General features: G+C 49.5%; 1 protein-coding gene across 1 annotated transcript in view; it reads right to left on the bottom strand.

Annotated features, from left to right (window-relative positions):
* The window catches only part of LOXL2 (lysyl oxidase like 2), a 57,259-nt gene that overhangs the window by 2,620 nt on the left and 30,859 nt on the right, over positions 1-23,780 (bottom strand). Inside the window, exons 5-13 of the mRNA XM_041424834.1 lie at positions 19,144-19,363; positions 14,104-14,287; positions 10,329-10,480; positions 9,112-9,279; positions 7,078-7,243; positions 5,842-6,085; positions 2,537-2,652; positions 1,514-1,650; positions 344-455 (exon numbers count right to left, since the gene is read on the bottom strand). Of these exons, the coding sequence (XP_041280768.1) occupies positions 344-455; positions 1,514-1,650; positions 2,537-2,652; positions 5,842-6,085; positions 7,078-7,243; positions 9,112-9,279; positions 10,329-10,480; positions 14,104-14,287; positions 19,144-19,363 (1,499 nt within the window). The remainder of the gene's footprint in view (positions 1-343; positions 456-1,513; positions 1,651-2,536; positions 2,653-5,841; positions 6,086-7,077; positions 7,244-9,111; positions 9,280-10,328; positions 10,481-14,103; positions 14,288-19,143; positions 19,364-23,780) is intronic.

Below are 23,780 nucleotides of genomic sequence, written 5' to 3'. Positions count from 1 at the left end.
AACCAAATTTAAATGAGTTTGGCTTTGATATTTCCACGACCAAACAGAAAAATACCAAATGATAATATTTTAAATTTTTCCAGGAAAACAGAGATTCCCCTGACATTCCAGGGACACTTTAATTCCTGCCTCCTACAGCAGGCTCTTTCCCACTGCTTCATTTGTTTTCCAAGAGAAGTTTGTGATCCGAAGAGATCCCAGCTTGGCAAAATAATTTGATTTTTTGGAAGAAGGAATTTCCCAGGACACTGGGATTGCACCAGAGCTTTTCAGGGGGGGAAAGCATTAAATTCCTTGTCTGAGAGGAATCCTTGGGGCGTGCCTGAGGATTCCCAGCCCTCACCTATGTGGCAGTTGTACATCCAGATGCGCTGCCCGTCGTAGCGGCTCCGGCATTTCATGACGTTGTTGGAATAATCCGACTCTGCCACCTCGTAGTTGGGGTTGATCACCACCTGGGAGGGGTGGAGGGACAGGGGTGGGGTTGTTGGAAGGGGAATTGGGCAGGATCAGATGTGTTTTACAGCATTTTTTTAGCAAAAAATGAAAATACGATTTGTTTTGTAAGGAGAGAGGAATTATTTGATAAAGCCAGGTCAGGGAGTAAAGGAGCAGTCAGGGAATCCTGGGATGGTTGGGATGGAAGGACCTGAAATCCCATCCAGTGCCACCCCTGCCAGGGCAGGGACACCTCCCATTGTCCCAGGGTGGTCTTGGACACTTCAGGGATCAAGGGAATTCCATCCCAGCCCCTCCCCACCCTCATTCCTCCCCAATATCCCACCCACATCTCCCCTTTCCCAGTGGGAGCCATTCCCTGTGTCCTGTCCCTCCATCCCTTGTCCCCAGTCCCTCTCCAGCTCTCCTGGGCCCCTTCAGGCTCTGAGCTCTCCCTGGAGCCTTCTCCTCTCCAGGTGAACATTCCCAGTTCCCTCACCTTTCCTCCCAGCAGAGCTGCTCCATCTCTAATTCACCACAACCACACCTTCCCCCACACCCCAAAATCTCCCTCCAAACCCCCATTTTCCATTTCACACAGCTCAGACAGAAATAATTCCTCTCCTTCCCCTCCTCTCCAGTGCCAGTGGCTGTTTTTGGACCCAGACAATTCCCCCCATGGGCCTGGCCCAAATTCCTGCAAAAAACCCCACAAACAGCATCATTTAATCCCAAAGTTCAGGGAATGTTGATTACAACCAGCTCCATGAGGGGTGCTGTGCTTTGGGGGGTGACAACACTGTCAGCAACATCAGCTGGGCTGGACCTATCCAGGATTAGCTGGACATGGAATTTTTAAGACTTTAATCTCCAAACTGTGCTCATGGGCCCTGATTTTTCCCTTGGGAGCGTGTGTTGATTATCCTGGTGGATAATCCTTTCTCTTTAAGGCATCTGGGAATAGAATCCCTTTATAAACAGAAGTTGGAGGTGTCAAATGAACAAATGTGGTAAATTCTGGATCTGATTGGTAAGATAAAAGCAGCAGGGGTGACACAAATGCTGTTTGTCCCACCTGGAAGAGGTAATCCCCGGGGGGGACGTCGGTGATGTCGATCCACTGGCAGTCGATGTCGTGCCGATAAACGTCCCAGCAGCCAACCGTGATCCCCTGCTCCCCAAAGTTGGCACACTCGTACTGTTTCTGCACGTCTACAGGAGGAGAATTAAGGCAAAAAGTGTTAAATCTGCAGCAGAATTCCCAGAAAATTCCTGGTTGTTCCCCATGAACAGTGGTAAACTCCACATGTGGTGTTTTGGGTGAGATTTCAGGAGCTGCCACCTTCCAACCGCAGCAGCTGGAGGCTTCTTTTGGAATTCCTCTCTCGGTAGGAAGCAGAAAATGCACAATTTGGGGTTTTGGAGCAGCTCAAAGTTGGGATGGAGGGAGCTGAGGGTGGAAAAGAGAATGGGGGACCTGGGGGTTCCCTTCCATCCATCATCCATCCATCATCCATCCATCCATCATCCATCTATCTCCATCCATCATCCATCCATCCATCATCCATCTATCTCCATCCATCATCCATCCATCCATCATCCATCTATCTCCATCCATCATCCATCCATCCATCATCCATCTATCTCCATCCATCATCCATCCATCCATCATCCATCTATCTCCATCCATCATCCATCCATCCATCATCCATCTATCTCCATCCATCATCCATCCATCCATCATCCATCTATCTCCATCCATCATCCATCCATCCATCATCCATTCATCATCCATCCATCTCTAGCCATCTCTATCCATCTCTATCCATCCATCCCCATCCATCCATCCATCCATCATCCATCCATCCATCATCCATCCATCATCCATCCATCCATCTCCATCCATCCATCCATCCATCCATCCCTCATCCATCCATCCATCATCCATCCATCTCCATCCATCATCCATCCATCCATCATCCATCCATCCATCCATCCAGGACAGGTTCCTGGCTCCTGCCAGGCCATGTTCAACCCTCAGGAGCCGTCACCTTGGGAAGAGGATGAAATTCCCGGGACGCGGGGCCCTGGCACAGACCTGCTTCGCACTCTGTGTCCTCCAGGCAGAAGCTGGCCTTGTGTCCCTCGGCCACCTTGGTGCCATTGAGGTTCAGGAGGTCATAGTGGGTGAACACCTCCATGCTGTGGTAGTGCCTGTGGGGACAGACAGCGACAATTATCCCAAGGGATAATTAATTTACCCCTACAATTAATTTCCCTTTAATTACCAGGGCTGAAGTGGAGCTGCAGGAGTGGGACAACTCCAGCCAGGAAATATTCCCTGGGGCTGATCCTCCTGCTGCCTCCTGGGATTAATTTACATGGAATCCCAGACTGGTTGGGTGGGGAGGGATTTAAAGATCATTTTCTTCCATCCCTGTCCATGGCAGAGACACCTCTCCCTATCCCAGGCTGCTCCAAGCCCTGTCCAACCTGGCCTGGGACATTTATTAAGTCCCTTGCTCTTGTGGGATCACAATGTTTTATAGTGGCAGGAAGGGCAAAAAATCCACCAAAAAAATAATCCCTTGGAGCAGCCCCATCATTTCCCAGGAATATCCCACACAGAGCTGGCTGTGCCCAGACCTGGCTGCTTTTACTGATTAATTTTTTAAGCAGCAGAATGTGAATTTTATCAGCAAAAACCCAGCAGCTGGAGCAGCTTCTTTCACCCTGCTCAGAGCTGGATTTTCACCCAGGAGACATTTCCTGGTTTTAAACTGGGATGTGTCAGCCCAGCCTGGGGAACATTCCAGCACTGCTGGGCACAGCAGAAGTCAGGACAGAGCCTGGAGTCTGTGTTTAGGTCCCTGATTAGCAGTCAGACCCCAGCAGGGTTTGGGTGACGCTGGACTCAGGGGACATTGGGTTTTTTAAGCCCCACTGCTGGCTCAGCAGAGAATTAAGCTGAGCTTTAGCCCGGCTGGACTCCACGTGGGCAGGGCTGGGCACAGCAGTGTGGGTGATGCTGATGCAACGCCTTGGATTTGAGCCCAGCCTTGGAACCAGGAGCAAATCCAGGGCATGAGGGAACAGGGAGACAACTGGAGTGGGACCTGGAACCACTCTGTGTCACCCCAGCGTTGGGAATGTGAATCCCAGCTTTGGGAATGCCTATGTCAGCCCCGGAACCCTGCACTGACACCCAGCAGGGCCCATCTGCAAAGCTCGGCTCAGAGTGAGGCCCAGACAGGGCCTAATTCAGAACCAGTTTCTTAAGAATTAAACAAAACAAACACTGGCATAAATCCACTCCTTTCCAGCTGTAAAAATAATCAAGGCTCAACCACTTCCAATCACCACCATTGCTCATGGATTTACAGATGGGGCATGAGCAAAGAGGGAAGGGGAGGAAATTTTTTCTGCGTTTCCCCTCACTAAAAAAAAACCAAACCAACAATCTAACAATCCAGAAATTGCCATCTGCCAGAATGAAATAATTTTTCACTCCCTGCTCAGGGTCTTTCCCATTTTTATTCTACTTCCAGTGTAGGAGGGTGCCCCCTAATGACAGAGTGGCAAAGCCAGCCTTTGTCCCCCAAAAGAGGAAAGAAGCCCAGAAGTTTCTCTCAACGATTAGGTGAAAAGCCACCTCACAGGACCTCAGGGACTTCACCAAAAACTTGAGGACAGCTTATTGGACTGAAGCCAAAAAGTGCCCCCTGAGCCATCAGGTAGAAAAAGAAGAGACCAAAAGAGCTAAGAGCTTTTGTGAGGTGTTTTTACCAGGAGCAGACCCCTGCACCTGGACTGAGTTTTTCTGTTTGTTATTTTGCCTTTTATTAAACCTTTTTGTTTCTACCACTGCAGCAGAAGTCATCCTGCTTATTTTATGCCCCCAAAATAATAGCTGAGCTATCCTTGGGTGTATTATATTTCTTTTGAGAGTTTATGAGACCTGGCTCAAGAAAAAGAAATATAATATTCCACATCCAAACAGGAGCTGCCTGGGCAGGAGGCAAAGCTGAGGCCCAAGGCTGAGCCCGGGCTGTTGATTTGAGGCAGATTTGGCTCAAATCAATGAATTTGCTGCGAGTTTGAGCTTCTTGAGCCTGACTCAGTTTCTGAGCTATGCCTGAGTCACTCCCTGGGCTGTTTACACTCTGCTGGTCACAGACTGGAAAGATTGAAGAGGGATTGAGTTCATCCCTGTCCCTCTAAACTGTTCCAGTTTGGAGCACAGATGGCTCCTGGCCTCTTGCTCACCCTTTCCCACCCCACCTCCCTTCCACCGTGTCCAAAATTGGTCCAAGTTCCCCATTTTTCAGTGCTACTTGCACATTTCAGCTGATTTAAAAATTATTAAAGATTATTTTAAATTCTACAATTTAAAATTTACCACTCTGGTGTTTTTCTCAGTTTTTTAAACAGGACAGGAGGTGTGCATGGAGTTATTTCACTGCTTTTTACCTCAAATTAGGGAAAAATCCACCTTTACCAGTCCACATTTCACAGCAAAGCAACTGGATGGCCTCCAGATCCCTTTACCCCCCCACCTTACCCAAAACTGTCTTAATTCCTTGAAAAATGATGCATTTATGGGAAAAATTTTGTCAAATATAAGCTCAAAACCATCTCCCAGCTGCTGACAGTTTTAGTGGGGTTGAGATGGATAAAAACTGCAGCATTCCAGCATTTTTGTCCTTTTCCAGGTGAGAAACTGCTCAGGTAATCTGCATGTGGTGAGTGCAGAGTTCCCACATCCAGTCTGTGCAAACTCAGCTCCCAGGTGTCAGACTTCCCCTCCTCTCCAGTGCCAGTGGCTGTTTTTGGACCCAGACAATTCCTCCCACTCCACCCACGGGCACAGACTGGAGGCCTGGCCCAAATTCCTACAAAAACCCCACAAATGGCAGCTGGGAATGCCTATCCCAGCCCTGGAGCCCTGCACTGAGACCCAGCAGGGCCTGTCTGCAAAGCTCAGCTCAGAGGGAGGCACAGACCGCGCCTAATTCCGAATTGCTTAAGAACTGAATGAAGAAAGAACCGAATGAAGCAAGAATTCCCAAAACCCAGGGAATGTTGCTTCCAACCACCAAAATGAGGGGCAAACCGGGACAAAACTGTGACAAAACTGTGACAAAACCGGGACAAAACCGGGACAAAACCGGGACAAAGCTGGGACAAAACCAGGACAAAACTGGGACAAAACCGGGACAAAACCGGGACAAAACCGGGACAAAACCGGGACAAAACTGGGACAAAACCGGGACAAAACTGGAACAAAACCACGACAAGGGCTGGCGGAAACCGGGACAAAACTGGGACAAAACTGGGACAGAAGTTCCCCGTGGCAGCAGGAGGGGCTGGCGGGCGGCAGTGACCCCTGGGGGTGACACCCACCGGTGGCAGTCGTGCCACACCCAGGCGTGGCGGCCGTTCTTGGGCCGGAAGTCGGACTGGCCGTTGTTGTGGATCTGCGAGGAGAAGCGCAGCAGGCGCCGGTAGCCCGAGGTCAGCGAGGTGTTGTGGGCTGAGCTGGCCAGGCAGTTCTCCTCCAGGGCACACTGCAGCAGGAACATGGGCCTGTCCTCCAGGTAGGCCGTCTGCTCCACCAGCTCCGCGTTCAGCACCAGGTCAGGGGCGGCTGCAGTGAGGAATGAGTGGTTTCAATGAAATAAAATCACCCCAGAGTGGCTGCTGGATGGTCCTGCCACTGAGCTCCTCCACTCACTCAGTGCTAATCAGAGAGCCATGGAATGACATGACATGGGATGTCAGTCAGAGGGCCATGGAATGGTGTGGCTGGGAAGGGGTTTTAAGGGTCAGCCACTTCCAGCCCCAACACCTCCCACTATCCCAGCTTGCTCCAAGCCCTGTCCAACCTGGCCTTGGACATTTCCAGGGACGGGGAAGCCACAGCTTCTATGGAGAATCCATTCCAGCCCCTCCCCATCTTCCCAGGGAAGGATTTCTCCTGAATATCCAATCTAATCCTACTCTGAGTTTGAGCAGGAAAAGCCTGCTGGGGAACAATTCACCCTACAGGAATATGGACCTTAAATCCCATCCCATTCCACCCCCTGCCATGGGCAGGGACATCTTCGCCTATCCCAGGGTGCTCCAAGCTGGCCTTGGACACTTCCAGGAATGGAGCAGCCACAGCACCTCTGGGAATTCCATCCCAGGACCTCACCACAGGACCCAGGGCAGAATTTATTCCCAGTATTCCATCCAACCCTGCCCTCTGGCATTAGGAAGCCATTCCCCCTTATCCCATCATTCCAATTCCTGATGAAGCTCCCTCACCACTCTCAAAAAGAACAACTTCTCCTGAATATCCAGATTAATCCTACTCTGAGTTTGAGTAGGAAAAGCCTGGGGAGGGAACCATTCACCATATGGGAGTGGTGGACCTTAAATCCCATCCCATCCCATCCCACCCCATCCCATCCCATCCCATCCCCCCATGGGCAAGGACACCTTCCACAATCCCAGCTCACTCCAAGCTGGCCTTGGACACTTCCATGGATGGAGCAGCCACAGCCAGAACCTCTCTGGGAGTTAGAATTTAGCGCTGTTTTGACGTATCCAGGTCATGCCATTCCTCCAAGAACAAACAAATCCCGAGTCACTCACTCTCCGAGCAGGACACGCCGGCCCCGAAGCGTCCCCCTCCCCTGGGGCAGGACACGTGGGCCCCGTCGTGCCGGCAGTGCGACAGGGACATCTCTGTCCCCGAGCACTTGACCCCGCTCATCACCACGTCGTCGGCGCTGACGTCCCCATGCCAGTACCACGTTTCCTGGGCAGAAAAAAGGCAGGAAAAGGCATTTCACACATTCCTTGGACTCTTAGGGGAATATTTACCTGCCTGAAGTGTGGATTCTCCCATCAGGAAGATCAGGGCAAGACCCCACATTATCCAGGAGGATCTTGCCAAAGGATGCTGGAACAGGGGACTCAGAGAAGTTTTGTCACTAAATCCTTAAAAACCTTGAATCCCATCCAGTCCCACCCCATGGCATGGAGAGGGGCCCCTTCCACTATCCCAGGTTGTTTAAACCTGGTCTTGGACACTTCCAGGGATCCAGGGGCAGCAATAGCTTCTCTGGGAATTCCATCCCATGACCTCACCACTGTTCTAGAGAAGAACTAATTCCCAATATTCCATCTAACTCTGTCCTCTGGCAGTGGGAAGCCATTCCCCCTTGTGCCATGATTCCAGTTCCTGATCAAATTTCCTCTCCTCTCATCCCCCAATTTTACAAAACTCATGGGAACGACACAACATCAACTCCCAAACCCCAAAACTTGGGAGAAGGGGAGGGGAGAAAGAACCTAAAAAAACCCGATGAGATCTGTCCATGCCCAAGCTGGGAGCAGTTTCCAGGAACTGAAACCCCTGGTGTCCCATGGCTCCCGTTGCCCCTGGCTGTTCGGGAAGGCTGGGAGTACACAGGGCTGCCCTGTTCTGCACACTGGGGCTTTATGCTCCTGGAGCTGGGGCAGCATAAGAGCCTTTTCTGTTCCAAATTCCAGCAGCCTCAGCTCAGGGAAAAAATGCCTTTTCCTCGCTGGACTCTCAGGGCTGTGTCAACACAGCCAGGCAGTCGGAAAGGCCACGCTCCGGGGTGTGGAGATCCTCAGCTCCCGGGGTTTCATGGGGGGAAATCAGCTGGAGGAAGCAGTTGGAGCAGGGAATGGCTCCAGCAGCATGTGGGCAGCTCCAGCTGGGTGTCCAAGCCCTGAGTGTCCCCTGAGGACCTGCAGATCCCTCCCTGGCCATGGAGAATGGTTGGGATGTGTCCATGAGCCCAGGGTGGCAGAGGTCATGGAATGGTTTGGATTGCTCATCCCATGGGCAGGGATACTTTCCACCACCCCAGCTTGCTCCAAGCCCTGTCCAGCCTGGACTTGGGCACTCCCAGGGGTGGGGCAGAAGTGAGGTGTCATTCCTGGCCATGCAGGAGGGTTTGGGGCAGGAGAGGAGCAGGGAGTACCAACAATTCATGGAGCTGGATCCAGCCCCGCTGCTCAGGGCTGCACCAGAGCAACTCCAGGGGTAAAATCCAATTTTTTCAGGAGACCTGACACCAGTCTGAACCTGACCTCTGCATTTCACGGAGGGACAAGAACCTGCATGCAGCCACCAGCCCAAGCAGGTGTTGGGGAATGTTGGGAAACCTGAGCTGTGAGAAAACAACAGAGAACTCAGGGAAGCAGGATGTTTGTCACCAAATCCTTAAAAACCTTAAAACTCATTCAGTCCTACCCAGGCAGGGACACCTTCCACTATCCCAGGTTGCTCCAAGATGGCCTTGGACACTTCCAGGGATTGAACAACCACAGCTCCTCTGGGAATTCCATCGCAGGACCTCACCATAGCCCCAGGGCAGAATTTATTCCAAATACTCCATCCAACCCTGCCCTCTGGCACTAGGAAGCCATCCCCTTTATCCCATCATTCCAGTTCCTGATGAAGTTCCCTCACTTCTCATCATTCACAGCTCCTCCTGCTCCAAATCCCCCCCACCTCCATGGCCATTGTACAACAAGATTTCACCCTCAAGGCCTTTCCAGCTCCACCCTTGGTGACCCTTCCTCCTCCTCCAGCACCCCCACCCCTCCCACCCGGATGCGAAGGCCAGGCCGGGGTGGGAAGGGGCTCACCTGGAAGGCGTGGCTGGCAAAGCCCAGCCCCAGCTGCCGGCACACCACCATGGCCTCCACGGTGCCCCAGTTGTGGCTGCAGACCGTGCCCCACCTCAGGGTGCCGTTGCGCTCGGCCAGCACCTCCACTCGGCCCTCGTAGGGGTTGCGGCCCCCGCTCAGGCGAAGCTGCAGGACACAGAACTCCTAAATCCACAGCAAACTTCCAAGGACAAGGGCAATGGGTGGGGAAGAAGGTTTTGTTCCCTCAACATTTTGGAATCATTGGATGTACCCAGCTGGAAGTGACCCGGCTGCTGCACAATAGAAAACTCCCCCTTTAGCACAGAGCTGGAGAAACCCTGGTGAGGGATTTCCCTCCCACAGAGGGAATTCTGACTGGCAGAAAGGAGAGCTGTGGGGATTGAGCTGTAGGGATTCACAAATGATGACCTTTTGGCTGGGTTTTTGTGCTGGAATCTGCTTCCAGTCAAGGCCTGACATTCCTGACATAGAACTGAGACATCGACACGTTGGCTGTAAATAAAACATCCACAGGGTGGATGAGGAGTCAGGAAAAGATGAACACATCCCCAGATCTTTCACAGGAAAAATGACTCAGGGCACTCGAGTTGTGCAGCACCGTGTCCCATCTTTGTGTGGGGTCAGGAGGGGCTCCCCAAGGGGAAGGCACTGGGAAACCATCCAGGGATGGAGCAGCACTCGGAGTCTCCTCAGGGCTTGAGCTCAGGGAGTTCAGATCTTCTCCCATTTTGGCAGGGGATGGTCCAGCCAAGCCCAGCAGTTCAGTGGGTTGGACCAGCTGCAGGAATTCCCTGGAAAAGCTTCCCTTCCCTGCTCCTTTAGACCTTTGGAAGGAGCACTCAGAGGAATCTGTGTCTGCTTCATGCAGTTAGCACACAATGGTTGGGTTGGAAAAGGTTGAAAATTGGGTTAAAAATCATCCAGTGCAACCCCTTCCCATGGGCAGGGACCTTCCACCAGTCCAGGTTGCTCCAAGCCCCATCCAACCTGACCTTCCTCATTTTCAGGCCTCTGAGATGAGTCCAGAGGAGCTCAAAACCCACATAAAATGGGACACTCATCCTCATTTCCCCTCCTTTTTTAGATAAAACCTGAATTAAATACTCACGGCTTGGGTGAAATGATTCCTGCCCAATTCCTGCCCAAAATTCCCACCCAAAATTCCCTCACACCTGGATCCCTCAGCTCCTCACCTGGTTCTGGAAGCCCATGGCTGGCACATTGCACCTCACAGCAGCATCTTCCTCGTGGTTGCAGCCCTGGGACTCGGTGTTGAACTTGCAGTCCGTGACCGACTTCTCAAAGCCCGTGCAGTCGATCTCGTTCAGGTGGATGGGACCCATTCCTTGGGGAAAAAATAGGGAAAAAAGTCCTTTTGTGTGGTGAGGGAATACCCCAGAAGGTTGTGAACACCACAGCGACCTCCAGCATTCAAAACTTGGAAAAAAATCTGCCGATTTTTTGTAAAAATAAAACAAAAATCTGTGAAATTATTGTTAATAATTTCACCGTTAAATTTTTTTCAGTATTCTCATGAATGCAAGAATCCCAGGAAAAACCAAGTTTCCACTGTTTCATAATTTACAAACTTGAGCTGTAGGGATTCACAAGTTATGACCTTTTGGCTGGGTCTTTGTGCTGGAATCTGCTTCCAGTCAAGGCCTGACATTCCTGACATAGAACTGAGACATCGACACGTTGGCTGTAAATAAAACATCCACAGGGTGGATGAGGAGTCAGGAAAAGAAATCTGGGGCAGGTCAAGGATCACTGAGGGAAACAGCAGAGAGCATGGGCTCGAGGTGCTGGCAGAAAAATGGAATAATTTGGGTCCTCCCAGGATGAGCAGCAGCAGCAAATTGGAATATCCATCAGAAAAGCATGGAAGGGAATGATCCTTCTGCAAAACTCAGCTCCTGCTTCCAAAACTGGTTAGAAAGAACAAGGCAGAGGTGTGAATGTGTTGGGTTTAATTTCACCCACAGTTTATTAATGGGGTTTGGGCAACTTGGCCAGCCCTGTGTCGACCCCTCACACCACAGCTGGACAGGGTGGAGGACATTCCTGGGGGAGGATGCTGGGAATGGGAATCTTGTCCTTTTTTTTTGCCTCTCTCTCATTAAAATCCCGTTTGTGGTTCCCATCTGGAGCTGGCAGCACCTCCCTGTCATTCTGCAGCCACCAAAGGGCTGAGGGGGAGGAAAGCCCTGACCAGAACTGGAGGGAGAAGCTGCAGGAATGCAGGAGGGAGCCAGGCCAACATTCCCAGCCTGGCAAAGCCATTCCAGTGGGACGGCAAGGATGACAAAGATGACAAAAATGACAAATGACAAGGGCAGGGCCTCTCTGAGCCAGAGAACCCTGGCAGGGCTGCTCTTCCTGAGGAAATTATGGCACGTGGGGGCACAGAAATGGAGCCAAATATTGAAATGTGAGGAAAACTGTATTTCCTCCCTGCCATTGCACTTAAAAAACCCCAGGATTAGGCCTGTCTATCCAACATTTGCCTTCACCTACTCCTTGGAGTTTAATTCCATGTTCTCTCTCCCAGGATATCAACACATCCATGAGCTCTGGGCTCAGTGTCTCCTCCCCTTGTGGAAATAAGGGTGAATTGTTTAATCTGGGTCTAGGAAAGGTGGGATAAATCCTCCTCCCACACCCTGAGCTCTGTGGAAGGCACAGCTCTCCCACTTAATCTTCTGTTTCTCCAGGCAGCACTGACAGAGGCAGAGGACACAGCCTCAAGCTGCACCAAGGGAAATTTAGGTTGGATATTAGGAAAAAGTTTTTTATGGAAAGAGTGATAAAGTTCTGGAATGGCTGCCCAGGGAGGTGGTGGAGTCACCATCCCTGGGTGTGTTCAAAAAAAACCTGGATGTGGCACTGGGTGCCAGGGTTGAGTTGAGGTGTTGGGACTGGGTTCAATGATCTTGGAGGTCTCTTCCAACCCAGTGATTCTGGGAATTCTGTGAATTCTGTGAACTGGGACTCCCAGTTCAGCTACTGGGAACTGATTTAGCCTGTGAAAACCAACCTCCCACAGCCACGGTGAGGCTGCTCCTTCAAAGGACCCCAAGAAAACCCAAATTCCCTGGGATGAGCTGGAACAGAATAAAGTGTAAACAGGGACACGGCGTGGAGAGCTTGGACAGCTCCCTGAGCATCCAGGGCTGGAAAAATCTCCTTTTCCAACCCAAACGTGACCCTCTGGCTGCTGGAGGGACATCACCCATCCCTAGGGATGCTCCTGACAGGGAGCACTGATGGATGAGCAGAAGGGAAAGGGGGAAAAAAAGGAAAGGGAAGCGTGTGGGAAGGCAGAGGAGATTCCTGGATCCAGCAGGAACAGCATGTTCCACGTTCTCCTTCCTCACGTGGCAGCTCCAGGGTGATGAAGCTGTTTCCTACATGCCCTTAAGCACATCAGCAAATTCCAGCCCACCACAAAGAGGATTTTTGGCAAATCCAGTGGATTTGGTCAAGTTTTAAAGCTTCCCAGACTCAGGACACCCACGTGTTTTTTCCTTCTCTCCCCTTCTCTAAGCTGAAGGAACTTCCCCCATTCCTTTATTCTCAAAATTTTCACCATTCCTTTATTCTCACAACAAAGATTTGATTTGGTGTAATTTTTTTGTGGTTATTCTCACATCAAGGGCTTGGTGTAATGTTTTGGGTTTTTTTTTGGTTACTCTCAAAAAAAGGGTTTGATGTCTTTTTAATTTCTCTTAGTTATTCTCCCAAGGTTTTTTTTTTTTTTTTTTTTTTTTTTTTTTTTTTTTTTGTTATTCTTACAACAAGGACTTGGTGTCTTTTTTTTGGTTATTCACACAAATTCATGGTGTCTTCTGTTTTTTGGGGTTTTTTTCAGTTGTTTTCACAACACGAGTTTGGTTTAAATTTTTTAAATTTTAATTTTTTTATTCTCACAACAAGGGTTTGCTGTCTTTTTTTTTTTTTTGTTGTTGTCTTTTGGATTTCCACCCCGGGAACGGGGTGTGGGAATCACCAGGTGGTTTCAATTCACCTTTGACCACTTTTTTGGGATTTAAACCAACTCCCAAAGACAGGAAATCCAAACCCAAACCTGGCTCTGAGCTGCTCAAATGCCCTTCTATTTATAATGATCTAAATTACTGTCCTGCTCTTAAATTGGAGCATTTGAAGTCTGACTCCAGGACTTCTTTTTTTGCCAGGAACCTTCTAGTAATGCATTACATCATGGTGTGGTTCTGGAGAACTCAAAGGGAATTTCAGAGCGGCAGATGAGATAATTAAGAATTAATTACTGGAACAATGATGAGTTGTTAAGAATTAATTACTGGGATGCTGAGTTTGACCTTTTGCTCTGGAACAGCTGCCTGAGCAAAAGGTCAAACTCATCATCCCCAGGTTTTTTTTCAGGGAATCTTTTTAAGTCACAGGATTCCAGTCTGGTCCCAAGAGACTTATTAAGGTTAGGGGAGAAATTCCTGGTCCTCAAATTGAACATCCCAACAAAAATCCACCATGCCCTGAATTATGGGATGTTCCTGGGGGTGGAACATTCCTTAATTCAGGGCACCAGTGAAAGGAAAGAGGGACTTGTCTTTACAAACAAACTGTGGGTCTGCTGATAAATAAAACTGGATACTGAGAGAGGAAAGGAACAATGGGAGGAACCATAAATTCCATAGGAATTCAACTGATGGACACAAGGAAAAGACAAAGGGGGATACGTGAGGAGGGGGTCTGTAGTAGGTGATTTGGGAAGTCTGAACCTCTCAAGTACCTCAGCCAGTGGGGAATGAGAGAGGGAAATTAGGATAAAAAGGAGGCTGCATCCTCCAAAAATTTGAGGCCCCATGGCCTTTCCCTTTATTTGAATAAAGTTCCAGGACTCCTCTGTCTCCTTTCTGGACATAAACCCCTGGTGTTTGGGGATGAATTTGGTGTTTGTGGATGAATTTTCCCGAGCCCAGGGCTCACCTTGGCCCAGCCTGGCTCCCGTGATGGCCTCCTTGGCGCTGCCAAAGCCCAGCTCCCGGCACACCACGCTGGCCGACACCAGGTTCCAGCTGTCGTCGCACACCGTGCCCCACTCCCCGTTCTTCAGCACCTCCACGCGGCCTTCCCCCGTGTTGGCTCCTCCTTTCAGCCTCACCAGGGGTTGCTGCAAGAGACAGACACAGGAGTGGTGATCCCTTGGGGTTTTGCCTTTGTTATAAATGCAGAGTTCACAGAATTCACAGAATGACCGGGTTGGAAGAGACCTTCAAGATCCTCGGGTCCAGCCCAGCCCCAACAGCTCCACTCAACCCTGGCAGCCAGTGCCACATCCAGGCTTTGTTAAACACACCCAGGGATGGTGACTCCACCACCTCTCTGGGCAGAACATTCCAGAACTTTATCACTCTTTCTGTAACAAACTTTTTCCTAACATCCAGCCTATGACGTTGGAACCCTGGGTACTGAGAATTTTAAACTTTCTGTGCTGAAAGGCACAGACCCACAAGAGAACACTACATTTGACCCGAGGTGGTGGAGAAGGTTTCCAAAATTGATTAATAACACTGAGATTACGGGTGTGGAGTTGGTTACAAGTGTGTGATATCACAGGGTGGAAAACTCAGAGTTTGGGGTTTTAGAATATAGTATATGGAGCAAGATGGAGGTTTTAGGAGGCAGGTTTTAAAGGCAGGTTGTTCTTCTTTGCCTTCTTCTCCATGGGTTTGGGTGGTATTTTGTAATTGAACAGAAAAGTCCACAGTGCGGACTTTGAGGGATCAATTATTGGGTTAAAAGTGAAAATAATTTAGGTGTAATTTCTTAATTGGATAATTTAACCTTAAAAGACCTTATAACAAGAGCTGGTTAACCATTTTGTGCCTTGCTAATAAAAGACTACAAGACTCACTGCTGTGAGACTGTAACATTGATTAAAAACAATAAACACCTAAGCCTAAATGCAAACTATCATCTCAAATACTTCAATCCTAACCTCAATGAAAGCAGAAAAAGCAAACAGAGAACCCACATTATATTTCCCTTGGTGCAGCTTGAGACTGTGTCCTCTGCTTCTGTCAGTTCCTGGAGAAAGAGCTCAACCCCACCTGAGCACAGCCACCTTTCAGGAGCTGTGGAGAGTGATAAAGTCACCCCTGAGTCTGAGCACCCCCAGCTCCCTCAGTTGTTCCTCACAGGGCTTACATATTATATTGTTGGCCTTTTGCAAATATTACAATGAATTCTATATGTATAATGTTAAAATAACTTTACTTTTATTTCTACTGTTATCTCTACAACTCCCTGAAAGGTGGCTGTGCTCAGGGGGGGTTGGTCTCTTTCTCCAGGCAGCACTGACAGAAAAAAAGGACACAGCCTCAAGCTACATCAAGGGAAATTTAGGTTGGATATTAGGAAAAAGATTTTCATGGAAAGAGTGATAAAGTTCTGGAATGTTCTGCCCGGGGAGGTGATGGAGTCACCATCCCTGGGTGTGTTTAACAAAGCCTGGATGTGGCACTGGCTGCCAGGGTTGAGTTGAGCTGTTGGGGCTGAGTTGGACTCCATGGTCTTAAAGGTCTCTTCCAACCCAGTGACTCGGTGAATTCTGTGAATTAACAAAAACTTAGACATAATAGCAATAGTATCTGATATAGTTGTGAGTGAACTGTCTGTTTAGTCAAGATAACATCCAGTGAACACTTAATGAAGACCCTCCTATTGATATACCAAGTATCAGGATCAAAAGAAAATACAGACCAAAGCCCAAACTAAAAGTAATTAAAAAACCAGACCAAACCCACAGCCAAGAAACACACATGCTCTAAAAAAACAAACCCAAGGAGGGGCCATGCAAATAGGTCCTAGAATATGTAAACTAGTTTATAGAAAAATATGAATATACATAAAAGTCTATGAATATACAACAAGCTAATATAATTTTAAAAATATTTTAAAATTATCTCCAGAGATAACAGTAACTAAATACCAAACAGCCAACAGTTTTTAACCCGTTTCTTTATTTCTGCCTCCTACTGTCTTTTTATAAAACTTTTAAAATTTTACCAAGAAACGAAACCTTCTTTTTCACACTTTTTTTTCTTTGATCTGCTCTCTGTATTCTTCACCCATCTATTTGGAGCTCTGTAGCCTATTGTATCAGTAGTTACTTCCCCAGTACTTTTCCATGGCCCTTCCCTAGGCAGAAAGACAAAACAAATTCCAGAGCTCCAAGCCCTGGGAGGTGCAGGGCCCCAGTTCTATCTTGGTTTTTCCTGGGAAACAAGGCCCAGAACAACTCTTTGAAGCACATTTTTATGGACAAAACACAGCCAGTGCTGAAGGGAAGACTCCAGAGAAGGGGGGAAATTTCATCACCACTTGCCCTCTTAATTAGTGCTTTTGATCAATTATGCTAATTTCCTAAACCCTATAAATATGTACTATTTATAATTATGTACCCCCTATAAATATGTACTCATCCTTTTGGGGGTGAGTTTTGTGGACATTTTCCATAACTGCTCCTGAAGGCCTTCAAATAAAGATCCTCTTGTATATTACTCCCTTACTGAAATTGTCTCGAGTTTCCTTTCCAGGTTGGGAAAAAGGTAACACTGGGGTCACTTCCATCCTTCGCAGGGGTTATTTATGAAAATCTGGGCCTAAAAATTATCATAGAATCACCTGAGACACCCTAAAAAATCCATCACACAATTCCAATGCCTGAAAGTGCTGCATGAAAGGAGATTTTTATCTGCAAAGATTTTGGTGAGCACGGATTTGTTTCTCACACCACATGTGTGGGCAGACAATAAAATCCCTATGCCAGTTCTCTGCAGGTCCTTGGATTTAGGAGCCTTTTTCCATCCTGGAAAAATTGGGAAAAAACCAATTTCTCACATTCCTTGGGAGCCCTGCAGGAGGGTTGGGAATGGCCCTGTGCCCACCAGTGCCCAGCTCTCACCCCTGGCTGCCCTAAAGAGTTTATTTGCTGTTCACACCTCCAGCCCTGGCTTAATCCAGGACCAACGTTGAGCTCAAGCCCTATAAAACTTGCCTGAGTGCTCAGTTCTGACCAATAAAAACATATAAACAATATATAATAAATAATAATGAAAAAAGAAATCATAAATGAAAAGTGGAATAAAAAATCTGGCATTTGCAGTCAGAAATACCCAGCTGAGTGGCAGCTCCAGTTCCACTCATTTCTGGGTTTACAGCATTTAGTTATTGTCTGTTAATCACCCACTCCTCTCTCCAGTGCCAAGCAGGGAGCTGCCAATTCCTGCTGCACCCAGAGCTGGCTTGAGGTGGTGAGAGCAAAGCTTTAGGTTTGGGAACACCAAAAATCCTTTGCTTTTCCGACTGGGATCATGCCTGGAGCTTTTTCTCCAGGCTGGGGTCACACCAAGGACACGCAAAGCGTAAACAAAGGCTTAAGGAATTACTTGGCAGCGCGTGCGGCTGGGGAGATTAACAATGATTTACAAAACCTTTCACCTCCCGGGCCTAAATCCTGCAAGCTCTGGTGCAGAGAAGAGCCTGGGCAGGGATTGCATTATTCCCACCAATAATTATTCCCATTTTTGGCACCTGGGAAGAGCCTGGAGACCATCTCCCCCAGACTCACTCAGGAACAGCCACAAAAATCCAAATTTTCACAATTTCACAAATCCACAAAGTTCTCCAGTGAGAAACCTCAGAGATTCCCCCTCTATCCCAAGGCTGCAGCTGGAAAATTTCCCCTGGCACCCACCTAGCCTGTTTGCTGCTTGTTAAGCTGTCCTCTCCTAGCCCCTGACACTGGGATCGACCAATTCCAGCCTTGTTTTCCAGCATTTTTGCATCTCCTGGGACTTTCATGCCCAACTCAGCACTCTCCTCCTTGCTAGACTAAACAAACCCAGCTTTCCAAGCTCCCTGTGTTTTCCCAGTCTCCCCCCAGGGCATTTCCTCGTGAGGACATGGAGGTAGAGGAAATGCCAGCTGATTTCCACAGGGTAACTCCACCAGAATTCCAGAGCCTGTGGAACAGCACAGCCGGGCACGAGTTCAGCTGGCTCAGACCGGGCAGCTCCAAGAGAAACGTGACCCAGGGATTTCCTCACTCCTCTCTCCCAGCTGTGCCAGCTGCCCTGGGAGCTGCTCTCCCACCCTTTGGAGGCAGGAGATGGTGGAAAGAACCTGGAATTTGGGAGGGTGGGAGCTCAGCTGGGGGTGCAGGGAGGTGGGACTTGCAGAGGGGACATTGTGGGAGTTGGTGGTGAATGTTACACCCCCAGGGGTTTCCTGCTCTAATTGGCAGCTGGATGGGACATTGGGAATATCCCCTGTGAGGATGGTGAGGGGCTGGATGGAATTCCCAGAGAAGCTGTGGCTGCCCCAGTCCGGGAAATGTCCCAGGCCAGGATGGACAGGACTTGGAGCACCCTGGGATAGTGGAAGGTATCCCTGCCCATTGCAGGGGTGGAATGGGATGGACTTTGAGGTCCCTTCCAACCCAAACCATCCCATAATTCTGTTTTCACATCTCTCAGCAGATGCTGCAGGAACTGCTCTGAACTCTGGGAATCTGCTGGGAAGGAAGGCCTGGTGGGACAGGACCCGGGAATGGCTTCCCACTGCCAGAGGGAAGGGATAGATGAGATAATGGGATGGACTTTGAGTTCCCTTCCAACCCAAACTATCCCATAATTCTGTTTTCACATCTCTCAGCAGATGCTGCAGGAACTGCTCTGAACTCTGGGAATCTGCTGGAAAGGAAGGCCTGGTGGGACAGGACCCAGGGAATGACTTCCCACTGCCAGAGGGAAGGGATAGATGAGATATTGGGAAGGAATTCTTCCCTGGAACAGTGGTGAGGTCCTGGGACGGAATTCCCAGAGAAGCTGTGGCTGCCTCATCCCTGGAAGCACCCAAGGCCAGGCTGGAACAAGCCCAGCAGAAGGTGTCCTGTGTCCTGGGGGTGGGATCAGACAGTTTTTAAAGCTTTCCCAACCCATTCTGGGGCTGCTCCCTGCTCACCTCCTGCCTGAAGGCCTTTCGGAAGCCGCTGTGGCTGCTGGGGGCGAAGGCGCGGCCGGGCACGCAGCTGACGACCGCGGGCATCCCGTTGTCACAGCTGCTGTTCTTCCCAGTGCCCGTCAGGTGGTTTCCCAGCTTGCAGCTGGAAATGTGAGCCTCGCTCCCGCTGCAGTCCATGGAGTAAGCCCAGTAGTGCTGCTTCCTTCTGCTGGCAAACATCCTGAAAGGAGTTAAGGAGAAGGGGGAAAGTTAGGGATCGGTAAACAAATGGATTTTGCTTGATTTTGGGAGGAAAAACGCCCTGGGGTGAAGTGAGGATTGGACAGGATTATTTGGAGGCTGATGTGTTCATCCACACCATGACTCTGTGGAGGTGTCACTTAAAAACTTGGAATCATTCAGCTTGGAAAAGACCTCCAAGATCATCAAATCCAACCACTTTAAAGGAAATAAATCTCTGCAAGAACTAAAAAGTCTGAGTAGGAATCAAAGGTGCAGCTCCAGCAAATGACACATTCCCAGGAGTGCAGATCCCATCCCAGGCAGGGACAGGGATCAGCTAATTCCAAATGGACCAAGAGGATTTGTGCAGATAACTGGGCTGGAGAGCCCCCAGAAAAACCTTCCCTTTGGCTGCCCAGCAGCTATCAGCTGGGATTGGGAAAAATCCAAATCCTCTGTGAGTCTGTGTTAACAACCTGAGAGCAATTTCCGAGAGCACGAGCAATTCCCCCGCCGAGTTGTTCACAGCAGAGCAGCTTGGCAGCAGCTCCTGCTTCTCACTCCCAAACTTCTTGGAGCTGCTCCAGGCACTCCTGAGGAGGAAGGGGCACGTGTGATAAACTGGGAAGGGAAGAGATCCAGCTCCATCCTAACTGGGAGGCTGCTGGCGTGGAGGGGAATGGAAATCTGGGTCAGGTCAGCCTCAGAAAGGAATTAAAGACAGGGATGGCTCAGGGGAGCCCACGCCCTGCTGGGATCTCCACGTGGCTCTGTGTGATCCCGGTGCTGCTCCTCATTCCAGGAATCTCTGCCACGCAGAGCTGGGACCCAGGGATTGGCTGTGATAAATGGCACAGCAAGATGGGTGGAATTTGGGGAGAAAAGGCAGTTCTGCTTTGCTGCAGCATAGAGAGCCTGGGGAGCAGCTGGAGAGGGGCAAAGAGCCTTTCTGAGGGGGCTTTTGGGGACTCCTCTGAGCAGGTCCAGGCTTTCCCAGCTGTTCCCTTTAGGATTTAGATTTTGCAGGGTCACGGATGTTTGAGGGGACTTTTCTCCCCAGTGCTCACTGAGCTCTGCTGCCCAGCTCAGCATTTCTCCAGGCTCTCCTGGCTCCCAGCCTCTCACTAATCCTTCCTGGAACCCAATCTCCCTGGGCTGAGCTGGGGATGGATCCAGCCAGGCTGGAGAGGGAGCTGTGCCGGCATCCCATGATGCAGGAAAAGGATGAAGCAGGGCTGAGATCCATCCCAGGGAACAGCAGCAGGAGCCTGCCTGCCCTGTGGGGAAAAGTGGCTGTCAGAACCCACCTCTGGCACAGCAGAGCTGTCAGGGACTCCCTGAATCAAGAAAAAAGGGATGGGAAAATAGGAATAGAGTTAAAATTTAAAAAATAAACCCAGGGAGGATGCAATACAAAGCAGCCACTTCCCAGCCATGCTCAGGACAGAAGGAAGGACCTGAAGGAGCTTTTTCATCCTTCACAGACAGGTCCAGAGAGCTCCATGAACTCCAGAGCAGACAAGAACCAGCCTGACTTAGGGAAGCAGGGATGGGGATGCCTTAAAATAGCAAACAATGACCTCATCCTGGAAATTTCATGAGGCATCAACATCTGGATGGTATTAACAGCCCTCGGGAGGCTGGGGAGAAATAAAGCCCCACCTCATGTCCCCAGACTGAATCTGTGTAAAAAAAGCAGAATTCAGCTGATCTTTACAGCCAGAAACTCGGGGCTTTGCTGATGTTTCGTTTTTAACACAAAAGGATCAGTGGGAGCCCAGGGTGATGGTGCTCAGGTCAGAGGTGGGAATGAACATTCCTGCTGGGATAGTTTGGCCAATTCCAGGTCAAGCTGGAATTCAAACCATTTCTACTGGTGTGGAGAGAGGGATTTTCATCCCAGAAAAGCTTTAAACAAAGCTCAAGTGGAGCTCTGTGGGAAGGGCTGAGGGGTTGGTTAAGGAGCACTCAGGATATTCCACGATTCCATGATTTGGGAAGCAGAGAACAAATCATTGCACACAAACTCCAGGAAAAATCCCACTGAGCAGAGGCTGGGGAGCTCCTCCTCGGGGCTGTGAGCAGAGATTTCAGCCCTTGGGAAACTCCTGAAGTTATCAAGGTGCTGCCTTCAGCCTCAGGGAGGAGGGAGGGAAGCCAGGCCCGCCAAAGCCCTTCAGATCCCGGATTTTCCAGGGAAAAACAAACCAGGAGGGTTCCTACTACAAATGCTGAAGTGAGAGCTGCCCAGCACCTCTGACTGGGTTTGTAACGGGGTGAGCAGACTGGTTCAGTTGGGAGTAGCTGCTTGATCCTGGAGCCATTTCTTTGTCAAGTCACAAAGACTTGACAAAAAGGCATCAGGTCCATCTCTCTGATCCCAAATTTCTCCTCTCTCCATCAGCAAAATGCATTAAATTCTGCTTTCCCAGCCAGAGCAGGAACTGGGAGGAGGAGTTACAGCAATTCCTATATAAAAGCCACTGTGAGGGATGAACAAGACCAGGGACTCAGCTTTAGATTTGTTTCATTTCCGAACATAAATTGTGCTGTCAGCTCCAGAGGCCGAGTTACAGTCAGGAATAAACCCCTGGCAGTGGGACAACGATGAACTCACTTGTTTTCTTTTGAGCAAGATCCATCTGCAAACCATTTCACCTCCCAGCACTGTGCAGGAGCAGAGCTGGGCAGGCAGGGCTGGGGGCAGTGGAATGGGGGGGATGTGGGAAGGGGCAGCTTTGGCCAGCAGAAACCTGATCCCAGCTTTTCTCCTGGCTGTGGAGGAGGAGTGGGGAAAGATCTGCTCTGGGAAGAAGGGGATTCTCAAATTAAAGGGACGAATGAGGAGAAGGGACTTTTCTGCAGCTTCACATTCACAGGGAGAGGGGCTTTAGCTCCAGGATGAGCTTTTCCCTCTCCAAAACAAACCATGTGGGACAAGCATTCCCTGGCCCCGGTGAGAAGGTGTCACTGTCATCATCCCAGTGCCCTGACCACAAATCCAGGGTCGTTCCCAGCCCAGAACTGGGAGCTTTCCCAGTAACACCAGCTGAACACGATGCATCCGCCCATAACACAGAGGGAAGCGGCCCAAGGCAGAATTCAGCTTTTAAACTCTGCTGACAAACAAAACTGTGCAGCTGCCAAAGCTTTACAAGCCTCTCCCATCCAATAAAATGCCATCCCCATTTTTTTTTCCAACCTGGGATAATGTCAGCATGTTTTCCAAAATATTTGTGGGTGCTGGAGCTCAGCAAGGCTGAAAACAAGGAAAGGGAGGGAGGTCTTGGGGCACTGAGGCTCTTCAGCAGCAGAGATCTCCTGGGCTGGGATTTGGGAGCACTTCATATTCCTAATTCCAGCTCAGTTCAATGGGATTTTCAGCAGTGCTGAGTTGCTGCTGAACAACCTTCTGTCAGTCTTTCCATTTCCATGTGTCCCAGAGACAGGACAACTCCTGAGCACCCGTTTATTTAAGGCAGATGGCTCCAGATGCTCCAGTTAATGCTTTTCTTGGAAAGGCCACAACTGGAAGCAGGAAAAATCTACTTTGTCTGTCTGGAGGTGATTTATTCCCTGCTCCTGCAGGGGATGGGAATCTCAGGGATGGGTTTGAGGGAAATGTGCTGCACTGGTGGAGGCAAATCCTCCTCAAACTGGTGTCCAGAGCAATGAATTCCCTGCTCATCTCTCTGGGAATCCTGCAGACTGAATTCCAGTGGGTTTTTTTTTCAATTTTCCCTGTGTGGCTTTGGGCTATTCCAAGCCAAGGATCTCTCCAGCAGATCAGGATCTTGCTAATGAAAGAAACAAAACATGGCCAGGCTGATCCAGAGGGAATGTTCAGAAACAGCAATTCCACAGGCCAGAAGGAGCAGGCAGGAAAACCACAGCTCCTGCCTGGGGTGATCAGCCCTCCCCTGGAGCAGCCGCTGCTTTCCCACTCCCCAGGTCACGGAGCAGCAAAGGAACAAGACAGAATTTCATCTAAACTCTTTTACATCTGCTTTAGGGTGTTTTTCCTATGGAGCAGTGTGGGAAGAGCCCAGTCTGGGATGAGGGCTTGGTGACAAAAAGCAAACAGAAACAATGACAACAAAAAAGTCCAGAGCTCCTGGCTCCCAAGGAACAGGAAACGCAGCCTAAACCTTTCTGCTTGCAGCCCTGGAAAACACAATGTTCTCCCTAGAAATCACTAGTTTCTTCATTTTAAAGGAATCTGTAAATCTAGGGAGGAAAAGCAGCACTGAGATCACAGAGAACCCCATTCCCAGCACCTTCTGGGATGCACAGACAGGAATTGCACTTGGGGTAGGAAGGAGGAACCTGGGCACAAGGAAGCATAAAAAGGCTCGTTTTATTCCAAGGTGACTTTTTTGGAGCTTCCAGCACATCCAGAACTGATCCCACCTCTG

This window comes from Onychostruthus taczanowskii, unplaced genomic scaffold (assembly GCF_017590055.1).
Source record: "Onychostruthus taczanowskii isolate IOZ18803 unplaced genomic scaffold, ASM1759005v1 scaffold84, whole genome shotgun sequence".
NCBI classification, from domain to species: Eukaryota; Metazoa; Chordata; class Aves; order Passeriformes; family Passeridae; genus Onychostruthus; species Onychostruthus taczanowskii.
Note: the sequence above shows the minus strand (reverse complement) of the source record. Positions and strands in the feature narration are given on the sequence as shown.